The sequence below is a fragment of the Zingiber officinale genome, chromosome 2B, assembly GCF_018446385.1.
Source record: "Zingiber officinale cultivar Zhangliang chromosome 2B, Zo_v1.1, whole genome shotgun sequence".
Lineage (NCBI taxonomy): Eukaryota > Viridiplantae > Streptophyta > Magnoliopsida > Zingiberales > Zingiberaceae > Zingiber > Zingiber officinale.
In genome coordinates this window covers 152,693,894-152,710,434 of record NC_055989.1, presented here as the reverse complement: position 1 = coordinate 152,710,434, position 16,541 = coordinate 152,693,894, and the positions used below count along the sequence as shown (strand labels likewise).

Here is a 16,541-nt window from a genome sequence, read left to right as displayed (position 1 = left end):
TCAGGTTCTACATTTAATAGAGATCTACATTTAAATGGGGAACCCATAACCGCTAACTTTAGGTCTCAAAATCCACCATTTAGGCCCTCATCTGAACCTCTAAAGATTATTTTTCTATTTTTAGTCATTTATATTTCTATGATATTTAGGGTAATTTTGGTATTTCTACTATATATAGGTTAAGGTTTGTCTATATCAGCATCTTGTTTTGGTAATTTCAATTTCTATTAAGAAATTTTCTTTTATAGAAGGATCTATTTTCTTTCTCTACAATAGAGGAATTGAAGTTCATATATTAGAATTTCTTTTCTTTCTTAGTCTTAGGGTGCAGAGTCTATATAAACACTTGTTTAGTTGTATGAGGATTCATCCTCTATAATAACAAAGTTTCATTTTTTTTTTGTTGGAAAACGACGAGTTTCTCTTTGTTTTGACGGTTCCTCTTTTTACATTCTCCTCAATTTCATCTTCTTGTTAGCTCATAGGATAATCACTATCTTGGCCGACATCATATTATAGATTTCCTTTCTATAATGACTCTTCTTAGTGATGTACTTAAGGTGGTTATTGGAGGTATGTTAAACAATAGAAAGAAATACCTTTATTTGAGGTGTCATACTCTCTATTTGTATTGAAAGTGACATGGAAATATCTTGGTCCACTACCTCTATCAATTATATAGCTCTAAATGTATATGGAATGACTATCAGTCCACTATCAACTATAATAGTAGTTACCATAGTAAATAGTTAATGCTCTTCTCAAATGATAATTGCATAACTTTAATGCTCCATCATTTTCAATAAATTTGTTATTATCTGTCGCAAAAAGAACTTACTTGAGGGGTTATAAAATTTGAAGTCCTTTGACATTTTAGATAATCTCACAAAATGACATTTAAGAGTTCTTGAGTTTAGTTTTCTTTTGTTAAACCTATAGGACCTAGCCTGAGCTAGATAACCTCAGATATGTAAATGTCTAATATAGTAATATTAGGCTTTATACCTGTTCACAGTTCATATGAGATTTTTGTTGCTATCTTACTAGACACTTTGTTGAGTAAGTACACTGTAGTTTTGAATATCTCATCCCATAAATACTCTAGTAAAGAAGAAAATGTCATCATACTTCTTACCGTGTATTTTAAGATTTGATTTCATCGCTCAGCTATGTCATTCTAATGAAGGGTATTAGGAATGGTATATTGAGTCACGATCTCACACTAGATAAGATATTCTACACATGATCGAGAACGTTGTTTACTTAATCTATCAGATTTACCATAATATTCACAATCACTATCCGATCTTACGGTATTAATCTTTTTGTCTAATTGATTTTCAACTTCAGCTTTGAAAAGAAACAAGTTAGGTCAAGATTTTTTTATTTGAGGTCTCAATTATTGAACCTCAAATAAATTCTGAAATCGATATCTTCGTGATCACGAGACTCTACGATTTGATTCTATCTATATGAAGATCTTACATTCTCATTCTCAATTATTAAACCACAAACAAATTCTGAAATTGATGGCATTCTCATTCTCAATTATTCAACCTCAAATAAGTTCTGAATTGATATCTTCGTGATCACATTCTCATTTAAAAATCTATCTGAAGATCTTAACATTCTCATTCTCAATTATTAAACCACAAATAAATTCTGAAATTGATAGCATTCTCATTCTCAATTATTCCACCTCAAATAAATTCTGAAATTGATATCTTCGTGATCACGGGACTCGTACGATTTGATTCTAATGTGATCTCATGAATCTTTAGGTGAGAAACATCTATCGACAGAGGAGGAGAATTGTTGACCTCCCTCTCCATGCCCTCACATGAAGTATAAAGTATGAAGTCTGAACGCCAGACTGAAATTGCAGAGGGCATTTGGTTGGTACAATTACTTGGCCTCTTCCGATCGGAGGTAGTCGATTAATAGATTACAATTCGGTCAAAAATCCAATTTAATTCAATAGATAAATCTTCCTTCACTATGAGATGTCATTAAATTAAATTAGAACCTGCAAATCGACCTACCTCATTGATGTTGATGTTCTCCAATTTCTTTCTTTCTTTCCTTCCACGAAAGGCAACGTGGAGTTACATTTGTCTTGCATTTTGCTCCAAAGATTGAAACTCGCACCATGTGTCAGAGCACTTTCCTCCTCCGCCGCCGCCTCCTCCTCCTCCTCCTGTTGCTCCACCGCCGTCTCTCAGCTGGAATCGCCACCGGCGCTGGAGATGACTTCACCTTCAATGGATTCCGGGGGGCGAACCTCACGCTCGACGGCACCGCCACGATTACTCCCGGCGGCCTCTTGAAGCTCACCAACAACACGAGGCAGATGAAAGGCCACGCCTTCTACCCGTCGCCGATTCAATTCCGGGCTCCCCTTAACGGCTCCGTCGTCTCCTTCTCCGCCACTTTCGCCTTTGCCACGATCCTCAAAGACAGGTACATCGGCGGCAACGGGCTCGCCCTCGTGATCTCCCGCTCCGACAACTTCTCCGGCGCCTTGGGGAGTCAGTACTTGGGCCTCTTCAATCCCAACAACAACGGCAACGCCACCAACCACGTCTTCGCCGTCGAGCTCGACACCATCTACAATCCTGATGTCCAGGATATCGACGACAACCACGTCGGGATCGACATCAACGGCGTGGCGTCCAACGTTTCCGTCCCCGCCGGCTACTTCTCCGACGATACTGGTGTTTTCCAGAACTTGAGCCTTGTCGGCGAGCGAGTCATGCAAGCGTGGGTGGAATATGATGCAGAGAGCTTGCAGCTTAATGTTACCGTGGCTCGAGTTCCAATGGCGAAGCCGAGAAGGCCGCTGTTATCGACGACGATCGATCTTTCGTCGGTGTTCTTGGGTTCAATGTTCATCGGATTCTCTGCTTCCACTGGTTCGTATCAAACTGCTCATTATGTCCTCGGCTGGAGCTTCAAGATCAACGGCACGGCGCGAGCTCTCGACTACTCGTTGCTCCCGTCTCTCCCTCGGACCAAATCCAATCACAGATCCAGGCTTTTGGCGATCGGAATTTCACTGACTTCCGCCGGAATTGTTTTGGCGATCGCCGGCGTCGTGGCGTTGGTGGTGAAACGAAGGATCAAGTACGCGGAGCTTCTGGAGGACTGGGAAAGGGAATACGGTCCTCACAGGTTCTCCTACAAGGACCTGTTCGATGCCACCGGCGGCTTCACAGAGGAAAATTCGCTTGGCTACGGCGGTTTTGGCAGGGTATACCGGGGAATTTTGCCGAGGGCCAAAGTGGAAGTGGCAGTGAAGAAGGTGTCTCACGAGTCAAGGCAGGGAATGAAGGAGTTCATCGCAGAGATCGTTAGCCTCGGCCGTCTCCGGCACCGGAACCTTGTCCGGTTGCTGGGCTACTGCCGGCGAAAGGGGGAGCTCCTCTTGGTCTACGACTACATGCCCAATGGTAGCCTCGACAAGTTTCTGTACGATCAGTTCCGGCCATCTCTCGATTGGGCGTCGAGGTTTAAGATCATCAAAGGCGTGGCGTCAGGCCTGCTCTATCTCCACGAGGACTGGGAGCAGATGGTGATCCACAGGGACGTCAAGGCCAGCAATGTAATGCTCGACGGCGAGATGAAGGGAAGATTAGGCGACTTTGGGTTGGCGAGGCTTTACGACCATGGCTCCGATCCGCAAACCACCCACATAGTTGGAACCATGGGCTACCTCGCGCCGGAGATGATGCGGACAGGGCGGGCCTCGGCTGCGACCGACGTGTTCGCCTTCGGGACCTTCCTTTTGGAGGTTGCGTGCGGGCGGAGACCGGTGGATTGGGTCGCCGATGTCGACGAACTAGTGCTGTTGGAATGGGTGCTGGAGAATTGGCGCAAGGGGTCAATACTTCAGACAATGGATACCAAGTTGGGGAAGGAGTTCGTGGCGGAGGAGGTGGAGCTGGTGTTGAAGCTTGGGCTGCTCTGCTCGCATCCGCTGCCCGCGGCGAGGCCAACTATGCGTCGAGTCGTCGAGTATTTGGAGGGGAGCTCGCCGCTGCCGGAGCTGACAGCAACTTACTTGAGCTTCAAAAAGATAGCACTGCTGCACAGTAACAGTTATAAGGATTATATGCCACAGTATCCATCGTCGTCTTCAGTGGCTTCGGCACCTCCAATCACCGGAGTTCGACAGCACAGTACATAACCTGGAAAGAAAAACATAATCAAATTATGTTTAGCATTTTTTTTTATTTTTTTTGTGTCGGTGTTAACAACGATACGATTGGCTGAATAGTTATCATAAGAATAGAGAACCCCATTCTTGTTCTAAAGGTTCACTCACAAATGCTCAAGCAAACTATAACACTAAACTATAGTTCACCAGCTCTTCAGTTTCCAACGAAAACTGTACTAAATAATGGAACACGGTTTTAACAAACTAGTTAAACAGAATTCGAGGATACATTAAGGAGTATAGCCAAGACAGAGAGATTAATTTTCGATAACAAGAGTTGATAAACTAATGCTGTTGCAATTTAGTGTTTCTTTGATGATTTCTTGAGAGACTGCTTTTTGGGCTTAAGCTTGCTGGCTGTAGAAGATCTCTCTCTATCCTTTTCCATCTTTCGTTTCTTTTCCTTCTTCACGTTGAAGATTGTAACAGCCTGTTCCATAATGGGCATAATGAGGTGGTGTTTTTGGCACTCGATGTAAACAAAAACTACAAGCTGAATCTCTTTGTTTAAACATGAATTGAATATCTTGCCTTTTTGACGTCGAGTATGTCATTAGAGCTTCTAGACATCAGCTGCTCAAGAATTTTGGCTGTTTGCTTCTGCTCTTGCGAACTCATCCCCTTGCCTTCGACGACAGGGAGAAACTATATGCACAAAAGAAAGTAATTATTAAGGAAACAGTTTGCAAGATGAAATGGATAGCTAGAATATAAGAACTGGAGGTTACTGTTACTACCCACCTTCCGATGCTTCCCAGCATGCTTGAGAGGTTTTTCTCCTGAAAGCTTTCGGTCAAATTTCCCACCACTTGCTGTTGCTGTTGCTGCCATCCCAGCTACATTTTCAAGTTCTTCTTTGCTCGATTTTCGTGGCACATCTGTACGAGTTCCTGTTATGGGCAATGCTGTTGCAGCCAGTTGTATGTGACTGCAACGGAAATTATGTTACTAGAAGATCAGAAGGTAATTTTTGAGTTTGACAACATTTAAAGTTCTTCTGGGTAACTAATTTCATACATGGGAGAAAGCAAACAAACATGTATAGAAAGAGTTGCCTAGGATTTATGGTACATGTTTGATGCTAGTCAATAGTACTACAAAACAACTTGTGAATGCTCCAATGCTAGCAATCCATGAACAGAAAAAATAACATGATGCCCATAACTATAGAAGCTCGCAGGTCTGAATAATCCATCTCAACTATTTAGGGTTGGCACCATAGAGTTTTTCCAGCTATTGAAAGGATTTGTAAGATATGTAGCATAACCAATACAAAAAATATGGATGGCGTTTGTCAGTAGGAAAAGTAGTTATTTCCTTGTGTACTCATAGCACCAGAGTTAAAAAGGTAGAACAAGAACAAAGATAACCTTGGAAGGGCACCAGCTTTTGCAGCTTGCTTAAGGTTTCCCAACCGATTCTTCTCTTGTTTTTCAACTCGTTTCTTCTTTTCAGCCTTTCTTTTGCTAAACGGATCTTCTCCTGGCTCTGCAAAAAATAGCAATAGATAAATCAAACGAAGGAAAAAAAGAATAACCATGCTAGAATAACCATATTCGAATTCCATTCAAACAATATGAGACATGAAACACTCATAGCTGGCTGTTAAACAAGACACATAAACAGTTGAAATGACTAGCACTCATAACACACACCACCACTATAGGACAATGGAGGCAAAGTGGTAAACAAATATAGAAAGGATAGTCCGGTGCACAAACCTCCCACTAATAAATCTCGGGAAAGAGTCTATTGTACGCAATCTTATCATTCATTGCAAGGGGTGGTTTCCGCAATTCGAACCCATGACCACCAAGTCATATGGCAGTAACTTTACAATTGCACCAAAGTTCCCCTTCAAAAAAACAAAAAGGCAGCCCGTGCACAAAGGTCCCACCATGCGGGGTCCCGAGGAAGGATTCATTATACACAGTCTTACCTTGCTTTTTGCAAGAGGTTGTTTCCAAGATTCGAACTCATGACCTTTAGGTCACAAAGTAACAACTTTACCATTGCGCCATATAGCTATATGGAAATTAGGATTGAATTTTTTTTTTCAAAAATGGAGCAAAGAGTTGGAGCTGAGATATTGGATTTTGAGTCTCATTAGATGGCTTTGTTCGATCTTGGGACTGCTTTCAGTGTTGAATAACCCACACACACTATATTTTCATTTCAGTTCCAATGAACTTCACTTTGGACTTCTTTTGGGTTCCAAAAGCAAAGCTAGATGCTTCTTGTATATTATAAATGGAAAAACACATCTATATATTTCCATTTCAATTAAATGGCAATGTCTACACATGAACTAAATATGTACTTTGGTACCTTGACTACTACCATAAGACTGATTTAGGCATTGATTTATTTCCAGACTTCTTAGTACGGAAAAACATATCAATTCTCCTTTTACTATTATATTGTGAAATCAAATTAATCTCAAAAATAATTTTCCCCAAGATTGTAAATCAATTAGCACATATAGATAATAAAAGGTAAAAAAACAAAATGATGCCAACTTTAAATCAAATACAATCAAATGAACCATTACCATCTGTCAATTTGGCCTCGATGATTGGTATATCTTTATCATCATTTACCCGATCATAACCATGAAGCCTTTTCCAAGCACCAGTTTGTTCATCAAAAGCACGCTTCCCTTTCTTCCGCGGCTTTATACCTGCAAAATGAAAGATAGTGATATTCAATTGCATCACTCTAGATTTAGTAGCCTGTAATCAAGAAAAAACATACAGAAATATTTAAAACTGAATCAGATTACTTTAGGACATCAAGTGTCTAGTACAACTAACCTTTCGTTTTAGCAAACAATTCCCACTTCGTAGGAGGCTTGGGTTTCGGGAACTGAAAAGAAATAGAAACTCTGTCAGCGTTATCAAGAATATATAAAACAAACAAGAATAAAAATTGTCAAAGAATGATATAGGAAACTGCTGGAAGAAAATGCAAGGATAATAGAACAGTATCCATTTGCAATGACATGAAAATTGAGTATCATAAATCATTTGAATGAAGTTCTTTGCAAATGAATTTACAGTATCAGTTATTCTAATTCCTTGCTCAAGAAAAAAGAAAGCAATAAAGAAACTTAAAACTGTGTAATTTCCATAAGAAGGAACTGGTGCTTCACTTAGGTCAATGCAACCCATATCCTGAGCTGGCGTGAACAAAAAAATAAAATAATATTCACAAACTGATAAGAAACTAGGGCTAGGTACCATAGACATGTTACAATTAAAAAAGTATGAACACTAACCAAATGGTTACAAGGGATCAAAGCAGAACAGACTGCAAAATCAACACTCCATGCATTCAAACACCAAAAATTGAAGAAATAAAAAAGTTGCCAAATTCAATAAGTCAAGTAATGTTTGTTCCTGTCAATCGTAGACTCATGCACCTATGCACTTGATCACTGAAGATTTATTAGTTCCCAGGTCTGGGAACTTGAATTACTAGCCATTTTCATGGCTACAAGATCTATTTACTTTTCTCTTTATAATAAAGCACATTGCACATTACCAGAAGTTAAGAAATAAATACTGTTACATGTTCTTCTAATCACAACAAAATACAATAAATTTGACAATAACTCATAAGTGACCAAATATCAGGATTGATGAACACAGAAGAAAAAACATACATGTTTTTCCCTGGGAAGCTTGGTTGTGGGCTGCGGCAAACGAACAATGGGACCATCACGATCCTCAGTAGATGGAAGTGCAAAAAGAACATTGGCTATGGCTTGGACTAGCTCCGTGCCTTTCTCTAGACACGCCTTGGTTAGCTCCTCCCTAATCATCACAGCGAAGAAAAATACAGAAGCTCACATATATAGTCCAACACCACTCAATCTCTAAAAATCCCAAGATTTTAGTACAGCCAAACTCCCAAATTAAAAATACAATTGCAGATTGCACCGAGTAAGAAAAAAAAAAGTCTGATTCACGCTCAGAAGTAACAAAAAGAGATGTGTTACGAACCGAGAAGAGGGGATGGATTCGAAATGGTGAGCGGGATCAAATGCCATAAGGTTTCCCAAGTCGACCTGAAACTTCTCCGACTCCATCACGAAGGTGCGACGGGTAGGAAGAGAAGGTTGTTCTCTGATACAACTGAAGCAATATTAGGCCTCTATCCGAATTGAAGGAAAATACTCAATTTGCATCCGAGTGACTCACCCCTCTTCTCCCGTTGCTGAAGACGGTTACTGCCGGTGATGAGAAGGGTTTAAGCCCTTCGGAGCTATAGTCTTTCCGGAGAGCGACGGAGCTCGGCTGCGGTCGGCCGACGCTTCTGCGAAGGAGACGATGGCAATGGCGGCGGCGGCGTCGACTGCTCTCGAAATAGTCGGGAGCGTAAATGCAATTGGGTTAGGTTATGGTTATCGATCTCAATCCAAATCGAACCGGTTCAAGCATCCCACCAAATCTCAAGAAATCGAACCCGGTTCAGGCTCAGCTTGAGCTCAGAGTACTCCAGAATTGAGTTCAGATTGAGGTTTTGGTATGGCTCAATCTCAATAGTTTGGCTGAGAGCCTGTGGTTTGCTCGTGAGCCCTTAATTCAATTAATAATCGAACTAAAATCAAACGATAATTTTACTAAAATTAAATTAACCAAATGGAAATAAAAAACCGGCCGGATTGCAGTTACAATCAGCAGCGCTGCGTCTGCTAGCGGCACGACAGATTTTGGCCATGAAACGGCCGGATTCTGATCGCCATCTAGCCGGAATCCAGTCGGAATCCGACAGTAATCTGGTTGTGATCCGGCCGAGGGATAATCCGCCAGCGTCATGTGAAAATCAGCGGCGACCAATGGGAGAGGTGGAGAAATGGTTGTCCGGCTACGATAGTGATTTTTCCTTTTATTATTATTTTTTTGCTTGCGTGGCTCGTTCAGCTCATCATAAGCCGCACCAAACCGCAGGCAAACGGTATATTATATATATATATATATATATATCAGGGCCCGCCCTGAGGCATGTCACTAGAGATGATGGCCAAGGGCCTTGATTTTTAGGGGTCCTCAATTTTGACATGCATATATAATATATATTATATATATGTTTTAATAAAAAAATAAAAAATATATTTGATTGAATTATTTCAATAAAGGTCCAAAAATATATATATTGTTGAATTGTTTTAATAAAGATCCCAAAAAATATATTTTCTATTAAAATTTAGGAAAACAATCTAAAAAAGAAAAGAAAGAACAAAAAGAAGAAAGGTAAACGATTTTTTTTTTCTTTTTCCAAAATTTTATTTCTTGTACAATTCTTTCTTCATTAATTTATTTACAGAAGTTATAAGAGTAAAGAGTAAAGTATGAATCTTGAACGCTAGTTTCCTCCTTTCTTCTCCTTTGAATCTCTTCTAATTAAATTAGAAAAGTTTATTAATTTTAAGTTTATCAACATCATTATTCATCAATATACAAACTTACAACGTAAGTTACCTACTTTTCTATATTTTTTCTTATTGTCAATTTTCAATATTGATTTTTAATATTGTATTGGAGTCAATATTTTATAATTTTTCTTACCGATTTAAAATAATTTAAATAAACCATCCCAGTTTTAATCATCATAGAATAAGTTATATCGATTGCTTCAAGCACAAACCAGACTTTATTGTTCTTTGACTATTATTTTCACTGCTCGTGTTTATTTCATTGTTAGCTTTGTTGCTGATTTTTTGTGTTTTATTTTTACACTTGAAATTTGTAATACAAACATATTTCTAAAAAAATATCAATCTTGAAATTAGAAAATAAATAAAAGAAAAAGAGTGGAACATATTATTAAAACTCACAAAGGTGTTATTAGTAAGTTTTTTAAAGTTAAATCTTCAATTAAAAATTAAGTTGATGAATTGCAAGAAAGTCAAGAAGAACTAAACGATCATATAACAAATGAGTAGCAATCGAGTAATCAAGAAGAATTAAATAATCATGCAATCAATGAGCGAGAAAAATTGAGAGAAAATGATGATCATAATCATGCAACGAATGAGCAAGAAGAATTGAGAGAAAATGATGATAATGATTTGAATGTAAATGGTTTGATAATTTTATGTATCGAAAATGAGGTGTTAGAAAAACTTAATTTTGAAGACCTTATTGATGACTTTGTTTCTCAAAATACTAGAAGATATAGATATTTTCAATGATTATTTTATACTTATTTTTTTTATTTGTAGGTATTATACTTTTGGAGAAACTTAGAAAACATATTTTGTATGGTGTTCATTTTTTGAAAAAATCTTGAGAAATAAATTTTGTATGGAGTTTACCATATTTTATATCAAATATATTGATTTTCAAATTTTTCTATTAAACTATATTCAAATTGTACATTAGTAAATTTTTTTCCTAAGAGCTCATTTTTCTCTTTTCGCCCAAGGGCCCCCAAAAGCCAGGGCCGACCCTAATATATATATATATATATATATATATATATACAGAAATGATATGCTGCGGACAAAGTCAGGACCGATCAGGGAGCATATCATTTCCTGATCGGTCACCAGACCGATCAGGAAGGCAAGTCTGCAGCGGTTCGCACGATTTTGGTCCGCAGCATATCATTTCTATATATATATATATATATATATATATATATATATATATATATATATATATATATATATATATATATATATAATTTTATATATATATATATATATACTTGAAATTTAATATTTATTTATGAGACCTTTCAATAATAAAAATTAAATATAAAACATTAAACAAACAGGTTCTAGAGAGCGACGAAGCGCGGTCAGCTGAAGCTGTTGCGAAGGATACGGCTGCGGCAACAAAATAGTCCGAAGCGTAAATGAAATAAGGTTCGCATCGATTAGGTTATGGTTATCGATCTCAATCCAAATCAAACCGGTTCAAGCCTTCCACCAAATCTCAATAAATCGAACCCGGTTCAGGCTCAGCTGAAGCTCAGAGTACTCTAGAATCGAGTTCAACCTCAGATTGAGGTTTTGGTTGGCTCAATCTTAATAGTTTGGCCGAGAGCTGTGGTTTGCTCGTGAGCCCATTGACCATTTTATCGAAGATCACAAGTGTCCATATCTATAGGAATTGACCAATTCTTGCATTATTGATCAAACTCCACTCATTCAGAGATAAATCAATGGCACTATGCACGGTGGAACTTAGCTAACAAACAAGTGCCACACATCTACTCTCACCGTCCTACCCTTTCATCCTCACCAACGCAAACAAGAATCATAGTCGCAAGAATTGCCAACAAGCTCGCCACAAATTCACATAATCGCGGTTAAAGGAAAGTTATTCCGTCCGATTTTGATTGTGGATGGATCAGATCAAAATACTATATCTAGTAAACAGAGAAACGTATCTTTACTCTCGTGCAATCTACTCGTCCGGAGCCTACAAAGCCAAAGGAACTTTTTTTGCTTTCCCTTCCTCTCAAATTGAGACAAAGCCCTATATATGGTGATACCTTTTGCATTAGAATGATGGAGGAACAAATCAACAGTACACCCTACTTTTTGGCATATTCTTTGAGATCACCCTCATAAAACAAAAGCCAAATTAGCCAAAAGGCACCAATATGATAAGAAGAAGAGAATACTCTTTTTCGACAAAAACAGTGATTGATATGTACATGAAGGTCCACCTCTCAGAGGCACCAGATGCTGCGTGAGGACAAAGCTGACTAATGTAAGCACAAAGCAGGAACCTTTCCAGTTCTAAATGCTCCTATCTTTTAAACTATAAGTGGAGTGATTAAACTATGGTATTAGTTATATGTAGTAGCTAAAGATAGGCCTTAGTTGGGTCGTTAGCCTTTGCGGTGACGAGGTTCGACTAGCTTGAAGGGCGGTCCGTTTGCGTCCGACTTGCAAGGATGAGCCTCGGTGAGGAGCTGGATGACCTCGTTCATCGTCGGACGCAGCGATGGGTTGCTGTAAGTGCAGCGGATGGCGATGCGGAGGAACTGGATCATTTCCTCCTTGAGGGGGTTCCATGCCAGCTGCTTGTCTAGCACCTCGTCCATGCATTCCTTGGTGCTCATCTTGCTCGAAACCCAGTGGATGATATCGCGGTTCTCTCCGAACTCTGCCTCGACTGGTTTCTTCCCGGTAACCAGCTCCATTAGCACGACTCCGAAGCTATAGACATCGCATTTCGTGGTGGCTTTGAACGAATAAGCGTACTCTGCAATAGCCAATGAAACGGTTTTCAAGGGGCGAAATGTAATTTTTGTAAATTCCGGAAGATAAGTGTCAAATTCGTAACCAACTAGAGTTTTCACCTGGCGCCAAGTAACCGTAAGTACCGGCAATAACCGTCGTGGAAGTCTCCCTGTTTCCGCCGGCCTGCAAAACCTTGGCGATGCCGAAATCCGCCACCTTGGGCTCGAAATCGGCGTCGAGGAGGATGTTGGAACTCTTGATGTCCCGGTGGACGATCGGGAAGAGCAGGTCGTGGTGGAGGTAGGCGATCCCCTGCGCGATCCCCAGCGCGATCTTGTGTCTGGTGTTCCATTCCAATAAGCTCTTCCCCTGGTGCAGAGCGTCCCACAGGTTGCCGTTGGGCATGTACTCGTACACCAGCAGCTTACTGTCTACGCCGGAGAAGCAGCAGTAGAGCTTCACGATGTTCTTGTGGCGGATGCTGCCCAGCGTCTCCACCTCCGTCCTCAGCTCCCTGTCCAGGCTCCCCTGCTGCTCCTCCTTCGCTGCCACTGGGTCCTTCGTCTTCCTGCTCCACAGCTTCTTCACCGCCACCCACTCCCCGTTGCTAAGCTCGATCTTGTACACCGTCCCCGACCCACCGTGCCCAATGATGTTCTTCTCGATCAGCGATTCGACTATCTCATGCTGCTCGAAGCTCAGCTTGTGGAAGCTAGTGATGTCATAGGAGAACGACGACGAAGAGGAAAACGCATCTTGTTTCATCAAGACGCTCTTTTTACCGAGCCAGCGTTTCACCAGAAGGAGCACGACGAAGATAGCAAGAATCGCGGAGACGCCTACAATCCACATGTTGTTGAGCCGCCGCCGGAAGTTCCGCCGAGGGCAGAGAGTGAAAACAGGGTCGGTCAAGTTGACGTGGAACGGCAAGCAAAGCAGGGGATTCCCGGCCACCCCGTCGATGAGGCCCTGCTTGATGAGAGGGAACGGGATCGGCCCCGAGAGCTGGTTATTGGAGAAATCTAATGAGTTTGGAAGAAGCTCGCAGAGGCTGTCTGGGATTTTTCCGGTGAGGTGGTTGTTGGAGAGGTTGAGGACGTTGAGAGATTTCAACGAGGACAAAGATTCGGGAATGGAGGAGTCGAATTTGTTCCCCTGTAAAGAAAGTTGGTTGAGCAAAGTTAAATGCCCAAGCTCGGCAGGAATTGGCCCGGAGAGGAGGTTGCTGCTGAGATCGATCTTGACTAAACTTGTCGCCAGTCCGATCTCCGGTGGGAGGACGCCGGAGATTTTGTTATTCGGCAGGAAAAACGCAGTCAAGTTTTTGGAATTGCCGATGGATTTGGAAATGCTGCCTTCGAAGCTGTTGAATCCGAGGTCGATGATGGAGGCGTGGGGAAGCCCGAAGAGGGACTCCGGAACCCTACCGCTGAGGTTGTTGTCGTTGACTCGGAAACGGAGCAGAGAATTACATTCTCCGTAGCTCGCCGGAAGTTCGCCGGAGAAGTTGTTCCTCACCACGAGAATGTAGAGCAGCTGGCGCTGAGCGCAGACGTAGCGTGGGAGTGGACCAGAGAGAAGATTCTCCGACACTTCCAACACGATCAAGTTGGAGTACCGGCCGAGGTCGACCGGAAGCTCGCCGGTGAGTTTGTTGCCGTAGATAGACAGGATCGTCAAAGCAGAGGAGTTTCCGAGAACTTGGGGGATTTCTCCAGTGAGGTTGTTGGTGTAGACTTGGAGGACCTGGAGGCCAGGGATGCCGCAGAGGCTTGCCGGTATGCTCCCGACTAAGTGATTATCCGACATGTCGATGTCGATCAGGCTCGTCAAGTTTCCTAGCTCGTGGGGAATCTCGCCAGTGAGCTTGTTGTAGTAGAGCTCCAGCAGCTGGAGTTTCTGGAGTCTCCCCAACGTCGCCGGAATATTCCCCACGAGGAAGTTCCCAGAGAGCTCGAGGTCAGTGAGCGACGTCATATTGCCGATCCACGGCGGGATCTCCCCCCGCATGCTCGTAGTCGAAAGGATCAACACTTTAAGATTGGTAAAGCCGGCGATTGCCTCCGGCAGCTTCCACACCTCGAACCCCGGGTTCTCGTTGAAGTTGACATACTCGAGGAGGGAGAGGTTGGCCAGAGCGGCGACGGGGAACTCGCCGGTGAAGTAATTGTTGGAGAGATCGAGAGCTAGGAGGGAAGACCGGAGAGGGGACAGATCAGGGACGCCGCCGGTGATGCGGGCGTGGGTGAGGTTGAGCTCCTCCAAGAAGGAGCAGTTGGTGAGGTCGCCGGGAAAGCCGTTACGGATCTCGTTGTAGCCGAGGCGGAGGACGCGGAGGGCCGGGAGGGCGGAGCATACACCCGCAGGGAAGTCGCCGGCGAGAAACCACGAGGACAGGTCAATCAACACGACGTCACCAGCGCCGTCACAGCCCAGCCCGGGGAGGTTGCAATAGGAATAATTAGCGCGGGAGTCAAGGTCGTTAAAGCGGTTGAAGTCCCAGCGCGCCATGGAGGGGCCTTTGAAGGACTTCTTGAGGAGGGAGAGGAAGTTGAATTGGGCGGCCGTAGAGTCATTAGCCGCGGCGGCCGCGAGAGGGAGGAGGAAGAGGAGGAGAAAGGAGAGGGGAAGAAGGAAAGATGAGACCATGGCGAGGAGAAGAAGAGTGTTATTGTTGTTGTGGTGTGGGGTTTGTGGTGCGGTTTCAGGGGGGGTTGAGAATGTTTAAGTATGTGGAGAATAGGGAATCAAGGCACTAAGAAGCTAATGATATAAAGGAGGTGCATGAGGAGAAGATATGCATGTCTTTTCTCAACAAAAGGAGCTTTAGGGTTTATGCTCTCTGAATTTGATGGTTACCCTTTAGCCCTACAAATGCGATTCACATTCTTGTCTAGCTAGTGATTGAGTGAGTGAGAGGTCTTCATGGTTGGATTAGGCTTGGACGACTCTTGTGGAAGGATGTAATTGGGCTTTAATTTTTGAGGTTTTGTCTACTCACTAGTCATGGATAGGGTTTCTAGGAGTCGTGCTAAGTGAAGGTCGAACTTGATCAATCATTGATCGGTAGCTCGAGTTGAACATAGGTTGCTTTGGAGGAGTTTGAGGTCTTTTCACCTCAACTAAGTTGGGTCTAGATTGGTCCGACTTGGTTCTATTCTTTGATGCACTCGACTATCAAATCATTAGCTTGAAGTAGTTGGGATCTTAGTTGTACGAATTGAGATGAAATCGAGAAAGTAGGGTGAAATCTAACTTGTTTGAGTCGACCGTGTTGGTTCATAGGTGGAGATGAGTTTCGGTAGATCGTGCCTTAGTCTTGTTTACTCTAGAGCGAAAGTACAAGGTACAAAGTGTTATCTTTCTTCACTTAAAGCCATTAAAATTTTCAATGTTCCTTAAAAACTATGAACAATTTTGAGGGTACTTGAAGCTTCCACCCATATTACTTAGATTTGATGTCAAAATCTTAACATTTTTATTGTCAACCCATAAAATGACAATGTATTGTGGGTCATTCACTAGAAAGAATCATAATTGAAAGAATAATACTACAGTAGATAAGTTTATCGCGAAGACACAAAACGACCTAATCTTTTCAACCATGTCACTCTCGAATATCAACCTAACCACTTCATTTTTTACCTCAAGCATTTCCAACCATCTAAGACGACAAGGAACCTATTGGACATATATATGATAATAGAAAACATGATTCACACTTGCAACTTACTCATAAAATATGATAAAGATTTTTATGGCACATTGTGCATCACTAACAACTTAAGATAAGAATTACTAGGCTTTTTGACTAATGTCAACTTAGTGTATTACATAAACAAAAACTAAACTTTACTGTCAAAATAATCTCAATCGCAAAGAGAGAAACCCTAATCTTTATACTTCACATGGATTGAAATGGATAAGGTATGAGACATATTCCATTTTATTGTGCAAAGATTTAACCACATACATGCTCCACTGTGAAGTTAAAGGAGAATATATAAAGTTCATAGTTGAGTGTGATGAGTGTGATGTTTATGGAGTGATATGAACTTTCCCTTGTACTTTATGTATTTCTCTAGTTGCTTGTCAATTTATACACCTCCTTTCTTTTTCTTT

The 16,541-nt window shown here is 41.6% G+C and overlaps 3 protein-coding genes across 4 annotated transcripts; 1 reads left to right on the top strand and 2 right to left on the bottom strand.

Moving 5' to 3' along the window:
• The first annotated feature begins 1,875 nt into the window (after window positions 1-1,875).
• On the top strand, window positions 1,876-4,313 carry LOC122047941 (L-type lectin-domain containing receptor kinase SIT2-like). Its single transcript, XM_042609478.1, has one exon. It carries the CDS (start codon window positions 2,150-2,152, stop codon window positions 4,184-4,186), a length of 2,037 nt encoding a protein of 678 aa, XP_042465412.1. The 5' UTR covers window positions 1,876-2,149; the 3' UTR covers window positions 4,187-4,313.
• A 56-nt stretch (window positions 4,314-4,369) lies between these two features.
• Window positions 4,370-8,610, bottom strand: LOC122047942 (ribosome biogenesis regulatory protein homolog). 2 transcript variants are annotated; one of them, XM_042609480.1, is made up of 9 exons: window positions 8,419-8,610; window positions 8,221-8,352; window positions 7,881-8,031; window positions 7,030-7,081; window positions 6,768-6,896; window positions 5,587-5,704; window positions 4,958-5,144; window positions 4,748-4,861; window positions 4,370-4,646 (listed from the first exon to the last, which is right to left on the bottom strand). In XM_042609480.1, the coding sequence occupies exons 2-9, from the start codon at window positions 8,304-8,306 to the stop codon at window positions 4,518-4,520; spliced, it is 966 nt and encodes a 321-aa protein (XP_042465414.1). In that variant the 5' UTR covers window positions 8,307-8,352; window positions 8,419-8,610; the 3' UTR covers window positions 4,370-4,517. The 2 variants fall into 2 exon arrangements, with proteins under 2 accessions (XP_042465414.1, XP_042465413.1); XM_042609479.1 differs by having other exon boundaries at window positions 8,221-8,343.
• Window positions 8,611-11,834: 3,224 nt separating this feature from the next.
• LOC122047940 (receptor protein-tyrosine kinase CEPR1-like) lies at window positions 11,835-15,166 on the bottom strand. Its single transcript, XM_042609477.1, has 2 exons — window positions 12,539-15,166; window positions 11,835-12,441 (listed from the first exon to the last, which is right to left on the bottom strand). The coding sequence occupies exons 1-2, from the start codon at window positions 15,066-15,068 to the stop codon at window positions 12,065-12,067; spliced, it is 2,907 nt and encodes a 968-aa protein (XP_042465411.1). The 5' UTR covers window positions 15,069-15,166; the 3' UTR covers window positions 11,835-12,064.
• Between the last annotated feature and the right edge of the window lie 1,375 nt (window positions 15,167-16,541).